We start from the raw sequence: 18,838 nt of genomic DNA on the forward strand, positions 1-18,838 counted from the left end.
TGAATCTGATTGCAGTTTGTGTCCCAAAGTAGACATCGTGATTGTGAATTTGTTATAACAGACACAGTTAGAGTAGGTAATTGTCTGGAGACTTTGCTTGCCAGGAACTATTCTGGACAAGAATATATCACCTGGAGCTGTTGAGTCATAGCACATAACATCTACACAGTATGTAGGATATTAAAATGTGTCCAGTAAGTATTAGGTACAAATCTGATTATTGTTATTTCTCAGCCCTCCACCGCCAGAGCCTACATTGCAGTATTTCTTATTCTGCCAGATCTCTCTGTCTAAGATTTCCACTTCAGTGTTTAAATTCTTAATATTTAGTATTTAGTTAAAATTTGCTGAGTGGCTGCTGTATGAAATAAAGGCAGGTCTCTATGTTACCACAACCTATGGGCAGTGACATGTGCACCATATTGCAACTTTGGACCACTTAATTTCTTTAACCTTAGCTCTAGTTATCATGTTCTTTGGCCGCATCTGGGGTTTCTTGGTGGAAACTTGTTTGGATTGATGTTGGATACTCCATGCAGATACTAACAGAGAAACTCCTGTCATTTTTTGGTCTGTAATGTTCCCATCCTCTTCTACACACAAAGCATTTGGCAATCTTGAGATATTTTCTTTTGGCTCAATATGGCAGAGTAGGTGTCACCATTAGAATCAAAGTTAATTCGAAACTTGTTTGCCTTTTCAATTTATTGTGGAAGTTCTGCAAGGGTGAATAACAATTACTATAAACTGGTGCAAGTTCTTTTGATTTCTAAAATAATTGAAGAGAACTTTGTGTCCAGTTTGTCACAAATGGAGACTGAATTTGTTCTCAAAGTGTTTTCTGTCAGGAAAATTATTTGCCTGCTCTGCATTGCTCGTGTGTGCTTTGGCCATGAACAAGTTACCCATTGTGGCCCTTTGTACACCTTAATGTACCCTGTCAGGTAATATTTGCTTGTAATTCAAATAAATAAAAGTAAGTTCTTGGCATAAAACACTATCAAGCACTCAGGTGCAACTGTTGTTATGAAGGAGATTGCCTGTAAAAATAAAACTTCTGGGCCTACCATAGACCAGAATGTTGGGCTAATGTCTAATTAAAATTAGATGGTATGACGGAGCAACTGTGTGTGGTCTCCTTTGCTTGTCCAAGTTTGTAGTGTATTTGTCCCACATCTCTGAACATCTGCCCGCAAGCTAAATTATCCCAAGGCCACCGGAGTTTTAAACCACTTTATACTCCTGTGTGCTTGGGTTATAGTGCAACAGAGAGCTTCCTCCTCCTTTCCCCCCATGTGTGAAGAGTGATAAACAGTAATTTGTTTTTCAGCCATATCTGCCAGTAGGAAACAGGACAAACTGTAACCCGATCTCTTATTTTTAAAATTGTCAGTTCAAAAATTCAAGGTTAAAATTATTTTAATTTTGCAAGGAAATAGTCACAATGGTTCAGTTAAATAATTACTCTTGGGGACATGAACTCTTGGACTTACATCAAGTAAAAGAATCTCTAGTAGCTGTATCTTTGCCTGATCTATTCTTAAAGTTTGAAAAAAATAACTTAAAGAACAACCAGAGAGAAAAGAGATTAAGAAATGTAAATGAGTGGCTATTTTTTGTATCCTTTGGTAACTACTGCAAGAGAGATTTCCAGTATTTGGCAGGAGGTGATTCAACTGTATTTACACCAGGAGCATACTCAAGTCCAGTTTACAGTAATAAACCTTTGGACCAGGTTATTGATTAATGAAATTAAATAATGTAAAGGGACTTGGGTGGGGGCAAGGTGAGGTGGGAGAGAGGAAGACAACAGAAGAGGCTGTAGTGGAAACTTAAGAAAATAACATTTTCTTCAGAAAATGTTTCTTCAGAAACACTTGTTCAGAATATCTAAAAGTTAGATCTTGTGCTTTTGTTTTTCTTTGTACTATACAGTATGCATTACTTCATACTAGTCTTCTTTCTCTCTTGGGCTGCTTTTTTTTAATTAACTTTGGTCCAGTGTCAGTCCTCCAAAGGCTTCTTCATTCCTGGAACTCACTATGTCAGAGAGAGTTCAGTAAATAGAGCTGTAGTTTACTTAAATCTTTTGAGGACTGAAGCTACGTGCACTGCTGCTTTCAACTCTGCTCAGGAAAAATATCTACTCTCTGCCATCCGTAGAATACCAGTATACAGTAAGAAGTTGGTGACTGGGAGCAAATTTCTGCAAGTCCCATTTTCAAGAATGACTTGGTATTAGAAGGTGCTTGGTTATCTAAGTCATCACTAAAAGCTGGTCTATGTTGTCTGGTTACTTTTTCAAGCCACAGGTTGATGTTTTCAGTATAGGATAAATATGCATTTTTTTTTTTGCATCAGTTAAATTTGTGGAGCTTAGATATACACATAAGAAAAAGTTGAGATGCTAGGGAAATGACCAAGAGAAGCTGTTGGAGATGCTCAGTTTTCTCTTCTATACTCTGCTGCAGGACATAACGATTACATCTGCCCAGCTACCAATCAATGCACAATAGACAAAAACAGGCGCAAAAGCTGCCAGGCATGCCGGCTACGGAAATGCTATGAAGTGGGAATGATGAAATGCGGTGAGTTTTGTGTGTCTTTGTTGTTTGCTTGGGTTTTACTGGCTTTTTATTTCTTTTCAGTCAATTTTGCCTAGTTTTTTGGGTTTTTTTCCCCTGGAATCCTAAAAAGGCATAACAGGCAATTAGAGCAAGGTTTAAGCTCGTTTTATAGCAAGAAATGCATCGACTCTTAAGGTAGAGAAGAACTTTTCATGTTCAGAAAAAAGACTGTGGGAAGGTGTAAGGTGTAGGTTCAGAGCAGAAAAACCATAGTACCTCTGCAGATCTCTGTGAAGGCCGTTTACTTGCATGCTACATTCTGCAGAATGGGAGCCCAAGGTCTGCTGCTGCCTGAGCCTCAAACCAATCTGAAACCCCTTCAAATATGGGGTAAATGAGCCTGCACTGTGTTCTGCTGGTTGAATGTAATGCCACATCAGAGCAGTAGTTAAAATTAACCCAAGATCCTGCCTCCAACAGTGGCAAGAGTGAATGCCTCGGGAGGAGCGTAAGAATGAGACTGGCACCTAAGAGAAACTCCTGCCGACAACTCTCAGCTTCCAAAAACTAGCAGTTGGGGACTTCTGGTCTAAAAGAGGTTTCTTGTATTTAATGGAATGACAACTTGTCCTATGTCCCTCTTTTTAATCCTGTAAAGCCTTAGCATCTACAACATCCCATAGCAAGGAGCTCTGCAACTTCACCGTGCGTCACGTGAAGAACTGCCTCCCTGGCTGCCAGGCTTTTTTGTGGGGCTTTGGTGGGGCAGCAGGGGGAAGGCAGTGAGGGAGCTGTTTTTTTCTGAATGGGCTATTTTCAGATGATGTCCTCTAGCTCTTCCATCAAAAGAAGTAGTGAACAACCACAGGTTGTCACTGCACCACTCAGAATTATCCAGCCTTTCTCTTATTCCCATCTTGTACTTACAGTGACGTAACTTCACTGTAGTTGTACATTTATAGATGATATTTTAAAGGTTACTTTTAAGAAGAAAATAACTTAAAAGATCCTTCAATATCTAATGTACTTTCACAGTGAAGGTTTGTTGTTGTTTCTTATAGATTCCCCAATGTACATGATAGAAATAGGCTGGGAAAACATCACATAGGAACACTGGAGGGGAAAGGAGGAGGTCACTGTGCTTGGTCTTCTGTGATTTGCGAGCATTCCATTCATTTCATCCTATTTAATGTAGATACCTATTTCTATTTCAAGACTAGGCAGTGTTTTCATCCTCCCACTGCTTTGATCTGAAGTCTGTTTGCAGAATATTATTTCTTTCATTAGGAACATTCTTCAGAATTCGAGCATGCATTTATTGCTGGACAATTAATACCAGTTTGTTCTCGTGGCAACATTGTTTTATAGGCTATAAGGCTCTAAAAGGCTCTTTATTGTTAATGGTCTGGTCTGGTTGTACTTATGGACTACATCATATCCCCTCACATATATTAGCCTCATATTAGGTTCAATGAACCAAGAAATCTCCTCCTCTTGCAAAAAAGGAGAGTAGACAGAATCTGGAAGTCATCAGGGTAGCTCGTCCCTCAGTCTGCTCCAGGCTGAAATAATCTGTTTTGCACTTGGATGACCAGAATCACGGACAGTATTCCTGTGAACTCTCTTCACTCTAGTAGCATTAATGCATATCTGCTTCTGCAGTAGCTTTTCTCTGCGTGTAACCCGGGATCCTATTTGCCTTCTTCATGGTTGCATCACGCTAACAGTCCATAATCATTCTATGAGCTGTTATGGTAGCAGCCTCCCTGTTCATTTCTAGCTGATAACTCCCAGCTTAGAGCTACAATTTCAATTGTTCCTTGTATTATTTTTGTACTCCTGAAGTACATTTAGTTTCTGCTGCTCAAGTCAGCTAGTTCTTTCTACATGAAGCTCCTGTCTTCTTCTGCAGGGATGATGCATCTCAATTTTATTGGCGTTTTTCATTAATACGGTCTTAGCTACCTTTGCTGTCTGGCTTCCAGAAAGGAAAGCCTTATGCTTGCAAGTGAGACTCCTTTTGAAACCTCACCTTCGGGATGGTGTCACTGTCTTTTGTTCATCTTTATGACTGAGAATTTTACTCAATGTGTAAGTTTTTCCAGTCGGGGTTTTTATCAAACCCCAGTTCTCAAGTTGGAGAGTTTTTGTAAATGTTGATTCCACTATGATAGTATAAGGTGGTCCTCCACTATGCTTTCCTTAAATGACTCCTTTTATTCTAATTGTCCAGGAAGTCCTGGTCTGTGATTAGACCTCATAGGCACTATAGTATTACAAGTAATAAATAATGAGAATATGTACTGTGTTCCTTTTAATCTTATCATATATTTATAAATAAAATTTTCCTACAATAATGTTTATAGGACATTAATGACTATGCCAGGCCAAAAATGACTTTGAAACTTTGAAACTATAATAATAAAATAAGAGGAATTGTAGTTATTAAAACTTAGGTTTTTTAAGTAGTAGCACTGAAATTTGACAATCTTAACAATTTAATTTGTGAAAAAGGAATACAAAAATTACTCAGAATTGTCTGAGTTGCCTGACGAGTTAAGAGGCACCTGTGAGTAAAACTGATGCATGGACACTTAGTGATAGACATTTAAACCAGACAGATTTTAAGACTGTATTTCTTGCATGAAACATAAATGCCATTTCCTGCAGACTAGAGTGATTATCTTTCAAATTTGTCTTGTTAGAGCCATGCTTTAATACCAGTTTTTTACCATAGAAAGCCATAAAAGTGTATGTTTTTATATTTTTAATGAAGGCTTTTCACCATCTCCACTCCTTTCCCAGGTCACTTAGTGAATGCATTGGTTCACATCTGCTAAAACCCTGGATAGGATAGAATGGTTTGTAAGTGCATTTTTGCTCGGTGGAGACTTGTTGTCCAGCAGCAGTGACAAAAGAACCTCAATTACCACTTTGTAGTTTATGAAAGCTCTTAATAAAAACTCGTCACCGTTTGCTTCAAATCTTTAAATCCTCATTTTGTATATTATCAATAGTCACCTTGAGAAAAAATATACGTATATGTGTATAGCGTACATTTCTGTGTGTAAATGTGATTGGGCACTACATGTTGTCTTTAAAACAGCAGAAGGCAACAGGAAAGTGTTGCTTTGGAGTTTCCTGATCTGAAATTCTCTTGGATGTCATTGCATTCGTAAATGTTGAGAAGTCAACCCAACAAGCCAGAGCTATTTCAGTGGAGGCTATCTTGGGGGTGCTTTATATTAAGGTGATAATGGATTTTCTTACAAAATATGTCGTCATTGCCAAAAGCACAATGAAGGTCTTAGACACTGCATCTGCAAATTTCTCTGTAGGCAGTCTGTGTTGCCTACTGTTCCAATCAAGAAAGCTGCTGCTAAATTTTGGCACGAGGACTGCTATCAATGGTAGAAAAATAACTGCAAAGCACTGTCACCAGGAAAAAGGAAAACAGAATTACTGCAAATAAATTAAAAGTAAATTCTGCCCAGCAAACTCGAATAAGGCACATCAGGATAAAATGGCTCTTCTCTTGGATTTTTCTGGTGTTTACCTGGGGAGCCTGAAATGGTCTGGGCTGCTTGCCCAAGGCAGTCGAGCAGAGGGGAGTTGCTTCATCATTTAGCTATAGACACTCTGGGAGCAGCTATGTTCATACTTCTCTTTTTCGTTTCCTGAGGCACAAATAGACCTTCTTCCATAAGGATTTTTCAGTTTCCCTCTTGCACTGGACTTAACTTATTTCCCCGCCCTGCTACCGTATCTTTTTCCCTGTGTGCCAGTTCTAAATTTGTTAAAAATGTTCCAAAGATAAAGCTCCTCAGCCCCCTCCCCACCCCAAATGAGGAGGCTGAGGGACCATACTAAAAAGCGATGGATAGATACTGCCCTTGAATACTGGCATCATTCCACAAATTTGCAGAAAGAAAAACAGACTTTTCTGTGGGCCGATGCGGTTCAGGAGTTGTCTCTCTTTTTCTCCTGTGCTTGGCTGTTGCGTGCGGTTTCCAGATAGCACTTCAAAATACTGCAAATTACTTTTCACATAGAAAGTAAGTGGAGAAAAAATGTTTCATAAAATTCTCTGGACATCAGATGTATTAATTGTATTTTCAGCTATTATAGAAATTACTGTAATTTCAGCTCATGTTCTCACGTGTATGGCAGACAGCCGCTTCTTTGTCAGTAGTTCTGCTCGGTGAATAAAGGTGCACTCACAAGAACATATGCATTTGCTTTCAAAGGTGTCTGGAGTGATAATGATTTACTAATGTATACTGGAGAGAGTTTTAAGCTCGAACACACACAAAAACTCATTATAATGTATTCAGTGGGAGAATCTGCAGTTGCTGCTGAACTGGTTAGTTACATAGAGAGTTGCCAGGGACCAAAATCAATATTAAGAGCAACATGCCTTATAACTGCCCACCATATCAGACAGAGGAGGCATGTGCAATTTTCAAAGAATTTGTAAAGCAGGAGTTGCTTTAAAAATAGTGTGTTTCACTGCCAGTTATACCTGTTGTGACTTGTTCGTGGGTGAGTGAACAACAGGCTCATTTTAATGACTTTTTTTCAATGTGTCTTATTTCTTATGTTCTTGTGATCATTTACCCGTGTGGTCAATGGTGCTGTAGCTCGAGGTCTTGCCCTTGGTTCAGGATTCTCAGCTGAATACGGCTATTTTCTTGCACAAAGAATGGCTCTAAATAAGGAGAGTGCTATAGGAAGACTGAGGGATTTGATCATCATTTGTGCACTTCTCCAATTGCCTGAATTACCATTATATGAATGAATATTAGCTATTAAATATAGTTAGGGAGTTTGTGGTAAAGTCAGAAATAGTCCCTAATCTGGGAAGCTGCACGTGTTTTATTGCTGTGCCTTTACACAAATTGATCCACATCTCTGCGTCTGGTTAAGCCAAGTATTAAGCTCATCTATAATTATTTATAATATATAGTTTTATAAGGACTTACACATGCCTGTTGGATGCTAATAGACGTACAGGTAAAATTTCTCAGTCCTGCCTGAAGTTTGGATTTGAATAAAAAGCACAGAAGTTCCTTTATGTTGTTGAAGTGTTGCTTTAACTGGAAAGGCTGTTGCTTTCTGATGTGTCAATTGACTAGCAAGCTTACATGTTGTTTTCTTAGTTGTGTAATCTTACATGCACTCTTTTTTTTTTTTAATACAAGCAGAATAAAATTTCACGTGGAAATAAATGACATCTCTTTTAGTTACAGATAAGCTGTGTTTTATGCATGCTGTTGACACACAGTGAACGAGCCTTTGCCTGCTTTGGCAATATGTGGTGATTAAAAAATACAAACAATAATTCTGAATCTGGTTTCTCCGCCCCCCCCCCTTTTTTTTCATCACCAACTGTAGTTTTTTTAGTAACAAGTTTTTTATGCATAAATGTCATAACACTCCTAGTTTGACTTTCTGATTGTGATTACAGAAACTAATTCTGTCTTAAATGGAGTACTTTTTAAAAATAAGTCATGTTATACAGTTATATATGAAACTTCATTTAGTTAAATAATGTAAAGTAACTTAAAGGGGCTTGCTATTTCCCAGTAAGAACCCTCCTTAAGTACTGAAACTTTTAATACCATCAATAAGTATCACAACCCGACTGAATTATTTTAAGATGGAGCATGCAGTACAGCTGCGCAGATGAAAATTGTACAAGATTATCAATTAAAACAGGATGCTGGACTACTATTTTTTTAATACTTTTAAAAATTTTACTGATTCCTTTGATTTCCATTAAATTGCCTGGTCGCTTACCTGTCTATGTTTAGTTTGGATAGGCTACAGACTGTTAATTTAAAAGTCTTTACAACACTGAATTGGAAAGGATAACTCGAGTTTCAGCACCAAGGGCCTGATATTTTCCATGCCACAAAGAAGTCCGGGTGACAGTATAACAGAGCTGAGGACAGCTGATCGGAAGATATGGAGTTCCACAAGAGGTTCACTTCAGTGTCAGGATACGAACTAGGGTCAATGGTCTCGTTGCAAGTGCTTGCTTGACCAGATGTTGCTTCTGGCAGGTGTGTCCAAACTGCTGGAATTTCTTCCTCATCAGGCATCTCCTCCTCTCCCCACCTCCCTCTTAAAGCAGTAGTTTTTCTGACTTCATCATTTTAGATATGGTCCCTAACTGAACAACTTTTCTAAAAGACTGCTTTTCGTGTGTTGTCTTTTTGGGGCTTCACAGCTCCACCAGGTACTGGAGAATAAAAACTATGCATGTGTGGAGCAGTTCGTATTTTTTGATAGCCCAAGAAAATTTCTCCTCTGCCCTGCATCTCCCTATGGCTTTTAGTCCCTCTGTGCTATTTTTCTTATTCTCTTTTTCAAGATGGCCGTGTTCAATGTGCTTCAGCTCTCTAAATAGTTGAAATTACGTGAGGTGTTTTTTCTTACTTTAGTTCAGTTCTCTCCTGGTGATTAGGATCTCTACCATGCACATTCATACGGAAATCAGAGCCATGGAGATCTCTGTAGGTAGACCACTCCGATTACCTAGGCATTTCCTCATGTGTCTCCAGTTCTGCTTTTGTTCCAGTTGCTTAGCTCACTGTCGACCTTTCCTCTTCGTCTTCCCTGATGGAAAACACTTACATACTTCCGTGCATGACATGACTTCAGAACAGTCTGCAGCCAACTGTGCCATTCTAATGTTTTTCTGAAGCTGACAAAGCACTTTAAGATTTTCCTCTTGACCTTTGTGCATTAGTCCAAAATGAGGTTTAGCACAGAGTTCACTACATCATCCAAGTGTCTTTCTAGAAATTAGTCAATGCCTCAAACAAAAGCATTTGCACTGACGGTTGAAGAAATTGCTCTGTGACTTCTGTAGTTCTGCAGGTAACCTTTTTCTAGGTATCATCAAGTCTGATTTCATTAATCTACCATAAGATAGTGTCTCTAGCTCTGATTGTCTCTCCTGGTATATTATCTTTCCCTAACTGCTGTTCCACTGCTCTGGCAACTTCTGGCTAGATGTCATTCGTTTAAGCATTTGGTTCTGCAAATCAATGATTGTTTTCCTTTAGTCCATTATTTCTGCAAATGTCCTGTCAGTACTCAACCCATATCATCCTACCCATATTCCTTTTAAGGATGCAAAACCATCCTTGCCCAAAGTGGTGCAGATTTTAGGCTGGACTTCCGTCTGATAATGCTTCCAGTTCCAAATGCCTTGTTCCACTTGGATTCCTCCATGCCTAAGGATATGGTTCATTAAACCAGCTTTTCCTATTTGTATTTTCCAGTCTCTTGGATTTTCAGATAGAGAGTGTTCTCCAGTATTGAGAACTTCTTTAGTGGTCATCCTGTTCTCTTTTACATCTGAGGTGGTTTACTAAACAGACAGCAAATGAGGATGATAGCAATGTGCAGTTGAGTGTTCCACATCCTTAAAGTCCTGGCAGAATTCATTAGTCCTTATCCAGTCTTTTCAGTGCCTTCAGGTTGTACCCGATTGGCCTTTGCATCTCACCCTTCCCACGGGTTAACTCAAACGGTGCTTGATAGCTGCCGAAGACAAGACAGGACCATGACCTGAAAAGCCGCCTCATCTGAGGAACATCCACCACTGAGAGTCTGCATTCACACAACATCTTATTTAGCAAGACAGAGCCTTGTCAACAGCACCTGAAATTAATTTTTTGTGTCCCTACTCCCTTTGTTTTTAATTTGGTTTATGTTTGGCCCTTTTTGCTAACTGAAACCCAGGGCCAGAATTGCATTGCCTGGTTGGAATTTAGACAACTCATGGTCTATATGACTCTGATGGATATGGATGAAGAATGGTAGGTATTGCTGAATCCAGTAGCTTGACAGAAGGAAAACTGCCACATTACCATGTCCCCAGATCCAGTAGCAAGTCTGAGCGTGTATTGTTATTTGGCACATACACACACAATACCTATACCCACAGTCAGCCACGCAGATCAGCACGGACAGAAAATACAGCACTCCTGGGAACACAAGCAGTCGAAAATACATGCATATATACAATACATATCCTTCCAGTAGCTGGGTTTAGACACTCAGTCTGTCAAACAGTTGGCCTGTGGATCCCCACATCTCCCCAGCTGATGGCCTGTGGGTCTGCAGCATCACCCCAGCTGCTGGTACTCAGACCTTCTCCCATACAAATGGTCACAGAAACACACATGTGCTATGGATCCCTCCAGTAACTGGCTTTAGAAAGTCAACGTTATCCAGTAGCTGGCTCCTGGATCTTCTGTTCTTCCAGGTACCTTGTCCACAAACTCTCTTGGGCATGCACACGTGCACATGCGCATGCGCGCGCGCGCGCGCACACACACACACACTCTCTCTCTGTCTCTGGCAGCTGGTCCAAACCTATCGCCCTGCTGGTAGCTGACACCCAGATCCTCTGTTCTTTCTAATCGATGGCGTGGAACGCCTCATCCCTCCAGGTGAACTGAAAAGCCTTCCCTATTGACTTATCTTCTGGGTGTCATGCCCAGACCACAGGCTGATCATTCTCCTTCAATAGCCCTGAGAGAGTAGCCTAGACAGTGTGCTTGTTGTCACTGATGAAGTTCTTGGGATTCTTCCATCTTCATTGTTCCTTTGCTTCTCTGTCTTCATGCGCTTTATGAAGCCTTTAATCACATACCCTAATGAAAAAGAACCAGAGTCTGTGACCCGGGCAAGAAGTCTTTAGGCAACACGCTAAAAAGACTTCATAATTTTAGTAATGTCAAGACAGTAGCAGTAGCAGAACAGACGATTTTGTCATTTGTTGTGGGACTGAAACCAAATGAGACAACTTATTATGCTTTAAGACTCCATGGTCTCTATGCATGCAATAATAAATGTTGGTCTGGTATAGATTTATGTTAGCACAGACATTTTCATATCTATGAAAATTCAACCTTTGAGTATCATTATGTCAGGAAAAGTATTGATGACCAGCACAAAAAATTAACTTCTAAAGGCTTTAGCGGACAATTTAGCTGTGATATTAGAAATGTTAAGCGCTGGAGAATTCCAGTCTAAGAATCTCTTCACTAACTTAATATTTTTAAATATCCTGATTTTTAGTATGGTACAATCATCTTGCACATTAGTTACTGCCAAGGATTATTTATAAACCAGTAAGCATAGTCCTTCTTATAGAGTATGCTGAAGGGGTGAGAGAAGTAGAAGCCGTGACTGAATGTTTCAGCAAATCCCCATACCCTGTTTTTGGAGATGCTTTTAGACTTTTTCCATGGCAGCTATGGAAGAAAGGTAACGGTGGTCCCACCACTAACGCTGACAGAGAATTGGAGAATGTTTGGTGGTGTCAGAATGAACAATAAATTCATTCCAGGCATTTAAAGGACTGCTCTTTGCAACAGAAATAGTGTTCTGCATGCAGAAATACAAAAGGGGGCTTGCTTCTTCTAGTTGTAGATATCTGAATTCACTTTGGGGAAACTCCTGCTGGCTTAATGGGACATAGGGAGAAAACAGGTTGCATCTCAGGAAGTTCGTAGCTGAACACCCTGCTAGCAGTGAGGCCCAGCTGTGCTTCTGGCTGAGGTATTTACTGTATTGCTGTATCATGGCACAGACTTTCAGAAGTCTTTTCCTCCCCCAGTTTACCTCTATAACAGAATTTAAAAACAGAACTTACAAACAGCTATCTTTATTTGATTTAAAGACCTGATTTATTTCTTTTTGATGTCAATGGTCATTTTCCCAGGGACTTTTAAAGTGAGTTAACTGAAGTTCAAAAGTAAACATTTTTTAATGTTATTTTTTTTTTAGTAGAATAATCAAGAGCCTCAGCTGAAGTCAGTAGAAACAAAGTTAAGTCAATGTTGAATGCTCTAGAAATTCTGAAGCTTGATGTTGAATATGAGAACATCCAATATTAAAGGTTTTTTCCCCCTTCTTCCCAAACATTTGGATTTACTTAATGCAACACTGAGAGAAAAATACTTCAATGCAATCATATGCCTTTCGTGTCAGGCTCAAGAAGAGAACGTTGTGGATATCGGATCCTGCGTCGCCATCGTAATTCAGAAGATCAGGTGCACTGCATTGGCAAAGCTAAGAAATACAGTGAGACAGCGACCCGCGTAAAAGAGATTCTGCTCAGCACAGTCAGTCCAGAGCAGTTTGTTTTAACACTACTTGAAGCGGAGCCCCCCAACGTGTTGGTGAGTCGTCCCAGCAAACCATTCACAGAGGCCTCCATGATGATGTCCCTGACAAAACTGGCTGACAAAGAGCTGGTTCACATGATTGGTTGGGCCAAAAAAATTCCTGGTAAGAATTTCTATCATGTTTTTGTTTATTTTATTCAATGTTTTTACCACTAGCGTATGATTCTCTACCTTGAAATAATAGCACAGCACAGTAAGCGTGCGGTATAAAAATCTTAAGCTTTTTGTCCTATAAAGTAATGGACAATTTATTGCGCTCAGGACTTCACCTGGATGTATTTTGATTTAGACAATGACCTAGCCCATAATTTGCTATCTGTTGTTAGTCAAATACTTGTTCATTTTGCTAAAAAGCATAGTTCGTCTTGCATGTAATTTCTACCACATCAACTATAAATACCTGATTAATCTGATTTAGGAGGTTCATTAAAGGGGTATTAACTAGATTGCTGTAAAAAAAAAATTAAGACCAAATTCATTTCTTGAATCCTGATAGAAGGTTGATGTGATAGTGAACGGATGTGAACTGAAGTGTGTCCAAGCACTGAGTGTCTGCAATTGCTTCAGCCGACATCGCTGCTACACAAGAGCATCAGATTGCAAAGTGGCACATAGTATCGATCTCAGAATTATCGTGCGCTCTCCTTCAAAACAAAAATCAATAAGGTTGCTTTTGGTTGTTGGCAACACAAAGAATAATCAGTGAAGTACAACTACATGCGTTATTGCCTTGAATGTCTCAAATGCGACCACAGTATCATGGCAATGTACCATTTCACTTACAAACTAGAAGTGGTGAACATTTGCAGTGCCTTCTCCATGAAGCAGCCACAATTAAAACAGTCAGAGTAAAGAATAAAAGCAGCCAGCATACCGAGAAGATAGTTGGCAAAGTTGTGCAGAAAAACTTGCTGGCTGGCATAGATGAGGCTGCAGACCGTGGCCCTTTAGCAAGAGCTAAGGTGACCAACTAATAATGGTGAGCTGAAAGGAGCACTGAATAATTGATAGACATATAGCAGCATGGCGCTTAATCCTTAACTTCCGATATAGTGCTCTGCTAGCAGTGATCCCTATGGCTGCATTTACCTCCCATGGCTAATATATTTTGCAGTGCGCCGGGTAGTCCTAACCCCACATCCATCAGGATTTAGGAGCCAGCATACCATGACTCATCTCTTGGATTTTGCGCTGAAGGCAACGAGAGCATCCTGGTGTGTGCCCTGGTCCTGTCACGATTATGCAGTATAAACAGCATTTGCTGCTGCTTGAATATGCACCTGGGAAGACATGACAGTAATTCTACATCTAGAAATAAACCGAGTGTGTACACAGTACAGGAAACAAGTTTGGTGAATATTTTTTATAATCCTTAAAGTAAGAATTGAGGATAAGGGGAGTGTATCCTATTTCACACCTAGTTGGAGTGGCTGAAGGTGCCACCAGCTCCAGCTGCTGTACCACATCTCCTGGTTGCGGATTACAGTCTCCACAGCTCAGCCACAGTCTTGGAGGGTTTAGGTGTGATGGTTTTAGGGTATGCAAACTCCAGGTCAGCTGCTGAGCTGCTGGGGAGGAGCTGCTTGTATAGCATGAGCATCTTAAACCAGGCTAGCCATTTGCTAAATGATAGTGGTTTTGCCATTCATGTGGAATGTTTTAAACTGAGAGCCTAAATCCTTAATCCTTATTTTTCAGTTTTAAACTGAGAGCCTAAATCCTTAATTCTCATTTAAGAAACTCTGAAAATCACTGTAAATTAAGTAAGTAACCATAAGGAGTTAAGTGGTGTCTATAGCTATAATTTCTTGTCTTGATTAAAGGTACTATTTCAGAGGACACCATATAGTTGTGTTAATCCGGTAGGAAGTGAATTGTGAAGGAAACCCAGAGAAAGTTTTACAAAACAACCTCATTTTAAACAATATTTAAATGGAAAAAAAAAACCCCAAAACAACCTTTTCCATTTTCTGATTGTTCTTAATTTCAATTTTTTTTTAAAACTATGATGTAAGCTTTTTTTTTTTTTAAAAATCACGAACCTAAAACCTCAGCCAGTTGAGATTAATTTTTTGAATTTTTTTAAAAGATCAGTTTCCAAACCAACACCAATTTTGATTGATTACTTTCAGTTTATTTTCAACATCTGTCAGAAATAAAAACTTTTTCTTATCAATAAGAAAACCCATTGAAGCAGTCAAACCTCTTCAGAACAGTTCCTGGGAATGTTGAAATGTTGACGCTTTATCATGTACGTTTATTTTTTCTTATCACTCCTGTTACATAGAACAGAAGTAAACACCATTTTACAACAATGCCAAAAATAGATGTGATGTTTAATTATGTACCTAATTATAAGTAATATTGCCATATTACATGGTAGTTAGAGCTTGAATGTGGATTTATTTATTTTTTCCATTAAAAATAATTACGATGACTAAAGTTTAGGACATAGAATTTCAGTTTTCAAAAATTATTGCCTGAAGTTAGTCATCTAGATCCATGCTCTGCTTCCTGGAGGTAAGGTCTTAGAAAAAAAATACAGAGTTCTTGACTAATGGCCCTGTGAACACTAATTTTACTTTCTGTAAAGCTGAATATTTGCTTTTGTGTAGCTGGGTAAAAGAAGCCCATTTTCACCTCTAAGTTATTATTGCATATTGTTTGGACACTCACCAAAAGTGAAAGAAAATCTTTTTATTTTTCCTTACAGATGCTAATGTTAACGGTAACTTTTTGCTTAAATAGGAAAGTTTTTTTTTGCATTTAATATTTAATGACCTTCTTTTGTTATGAGTTTTACTCTGTGACTGTATTTTTGTCTGTACTTTCAGTTTATTTTTGTTGTTGCTCAGTAAAATAGAAGCTGATACCTGGATTTTTTTCCTTCTGAATTCCAAGTATTTTAATTCTAAATTGTCAGATGGCAGAACATAACTTCCGTAATTGCCTTTTACTTTGTTGACCTAGTCTGAGAGAGTTGAACGTGGTTCATAGCAGAACCTGCATTGCTATCCCATAGGATTTTGTCATAATATTGAAATTTGGATTCATTATGCAAGTTGTGCGTTGCTGGCCAGAACAGTGTCTCTTTTGCTAGTTTTTTCTGGTCTGTCTGAGTATTTTATAATTAAATGATTAGGTATAGAGCATACAATTTAAAGGACGCGTACTACGGCAACAGAAAAAATAAGTAGTTTAATGTAATCTGCATCAAATGAAATGGGACTTCTGACACTGCAATAGGAGCTGTGCTTGGTCTTTAAAGCATAAGATTATTAAGAAAAGGAAAGGTATAGTCCTTCTAATAGCCGTGCTCTATGGTCGTAAGTGATACTGCTGGTGCTGACAATGTGAGTTTCGCAGATGACATCTGAGATAAAACCAGATCTTTAAGTATCCGTAGATTGAACGCTGGGACTTGGTCTGACACCTCAGTCAACTGAGATAGTTTGTAAACCAAATAACTGGTTGTTTATGCTAGAGAAATCAGCCAATGCCTGTGTAAATGTTTATTTAAATAAACTTCTCAAATGTCTTTGGGCTGTTGTTTCCCAGGAAACCGCCACTGTCAGTTTATACTATTCACACTTCCATGATTATTTTTCTAAAAGCACTTTTAAAATTATGACTGTGTATCTGGCAGATAATCTGTTATTGGCTGTGAATTCTGTAGTAAAATTTGTGACAGCGAAATCCAGGAGGGAAGGTACTGCTTATAGGCTCCTGTTTACCCTTCTTATAAAATAAGGAGCAAGGCTATGGATTTTGAAAGGCAGCACTTTCAGCAATGATAAGAGAGAGTGTGTTTTACCCAGTTTATGTCAACCAGGGGCTGTCACCGACTGTCTTCCAGCCTAGTAGTTGAATAAGATTAAAATACACGTAGCATTTTTATAAATTACTGACAGCAGATTCTTTGACAGTGCAAACATACTATGTGTATTTTAAGGCCTCAGACAACTGGAAACAGCTGTGGGCAACCTGTCTCCCATGACCAGGTTGGGTAATGATTTTTCTCTATGCATAGTCATAGAGACAAGCTTGTCTGAAAAAGAAACAACTCTGCTAAGAGACCTAGCTAAAGCAGCTCTGCTTTGAAAACCGTGGCCTGATCTCGGTTTTAAACACAGGTGTGGTTTGACCGATTCTGAACTGGTCATCATCGTATCTGTCTTTCATTCCTTGACTGAGCAATCTACTTTCCCGCTTGCATTTTCACAATTCACACTTCTGTCTTTTTAGTTGGTGGGCGGTTTTTTGTTTTGATGTGTTTTCTGGGGGTTTTTGGTTGGTTGGTTGGTTTTTTTGTTTTTGTTTTTGGTTTTTTGCATATGTGTAAATTTTTATTTCTCTTTATTAGGCTTCTATGCATCTTTTTACCTCAGTCTTTTTTGCAGGGGAAGGGGAAGGGAAAGGGAAAGGGAGGGCAGTGGCTGTCTCTCCCTTCTGGCTGTGCTGCAGTGCTGACACCTTGCTGTAAGCTCTGGAGAGAACTAAATGCAGGAACAAGCTTATGCACAAGTGTATTAATTCGCTTCTTGCTTCTGGGATGCTGTGTATGAAGGCAATGGGGACAATACTACCTTCACCATCTACCCTTGGTTTTGGTTTTTTTTATAGTTTGTCACAATTTTGGGAAAGAGGCTGTCAGGAAAGGGATGGGATGAAACGGGATGGGATGCGGTCAAAACATGTCATTTACAAAGGGAATGATAACACAGAAGCACCAAGACGTAGGTTCTTTCATAGTTACCCAATAAACCCAGAAACATGCCTGTCTTACAAGATAAAAAAAACCCTGCAAGTGACAACCATATGCATTCTGGGGAAAGAACAGACTATTTTCTTAGGAGTCCTCTGCAGTGCAATGCAGTGATCTCTGACTAATGTGAGTTTCCTAAGTGATTGGCTGGTGCCTCTCAGGAGGCTGTGGAACCATCATCTAAAGAGGTGGCCAAGCGTAAGGCTGGTCCTCCGTAGTCTCTTGAGCTTCACCAGCTGTATGAGAGTAATTGCACTTGAACATCACTCTGCTTTATTTCAAATGTTTTGTGGAAGATTTGACAATGATAATAGAAATATTCATGTTTGTGTTTGAGATGGCAGCATGATCCTTCTGATGTCAGTTCTCCCTTCTCTGGCTTTCTTCACAACCCGTAATTCTTTTTGTTTCTTTTTGCTTTCTCTTATACTCAAGAGAATTAAACAGATTGATTTATGTTATGCTATTTTCATCATTTTAGGTTTCATTGATCTCAGCCTTTATGACCAAGTAAGACTCCTTGAGAGCTGCTGGATGGAAGTTTTAATGGTTGGTCTGATGTGGAGATCAATCGACCATCCTGGGAAATTAATTTTTGCACCGGACCTTGTACTAGACAGGTAAGAGGAATAAACTTCTTGAGAACACTTCATATTCTCGGAGGTGGGGTGAACGGTTTAAGTATGGGAGATGCTATTAATATTTTATCTAACCATATAATTTACTTGTGTTTGTAACAATAATGTCTTGAGGTTCCACATCCTTACAGGGACTTAAGGAATGCTAAGCATAAACAATATTGTTGATCTTGCCAATTCCTTAATTCCTGTAGCACATGATAGCGTAAAGCTCATCTGTATTTTTCACCTCTTTTGTTGCTTTTGTCCCTTTTGCTTTGGGTCTCCAGATGCTGAAACGGTAGATACATCAACACAATGCACTAGATTGTCTATCAGTTTCCTCCAGCTGACAGATTTTCTTCCCCAACCCCTCAAAAAAAGCACACGTACTCTCAGGCCACATTTTAGTTATTTTAAGTAGCTTTTCTACCTGTTTTTCTTTCTGCCCTTAGTGCAGACTTCATAAATAGCTATAATAACAAACATGGCAGAATTAGTCAAAAGGGATTACAAAAAGCCCTAGTTTGCTTTTTAATTCTGGTGTGTGCAGCTAAAGCAGGGTGTGTGCAAGATTAAAAACTATTTCTCCCTAACATCATGTACCAGCAGGGAAGAATACGGATTAGTAAGGGTGTTTTTCTACAGGACCTTAGAATGATTTGACCTGGGCTTCAC

General features: G+C 39.1%; 1 protein-coding gene across 11 annotated transcripts in view; it reads left to right on the forward strand.

Annotated features, from left to right (window-relative positions):
* ESR2 (estrogen receptor 2) overlaps positions 1–18,838 on the forward strand; it is a 93,616-nt gene that overhangs the window by 67,181 nt on the left and 7,597 nt on the right. For 10 of the 11 annotated variants that reach the window (XM_063333581.1, XM_063333584.1, XM_063333578.1 and 7 more), the window contains 3 exons: positions 2,472–2,588; positions 12,582–12,881; positions 18,025–18,163. In XM_063333581.1, the coding sequence (XP_063189651.1) occupies positions 2,472–2,588; positions 12,582–12,881; positions 18,025–18,163 (556 nt within the window). The remainder of the gene's footprint in view (positions 1–2,471; positions 2,589–12,581; positions 12,882–18,024; positions 18,164–18,838) is intronic. The other variant, XM_063333586.1, reaches the window with a different exon arrangement.

Source organism: Chroicocephalus ridibundus, chromosome 4 (assembly GCF_963924245.1).
Source record: "Chroicocephalus ridibundus chromosome 4, bChrRid1.1, whole genome shotgun sequence".
Lineage (NCBI taxonomy): Eukaryota > Metazoa > Chordata > Aves > Charadriiformes > Laridae > Chroicocephalus > Chroicocephalus ridibundus.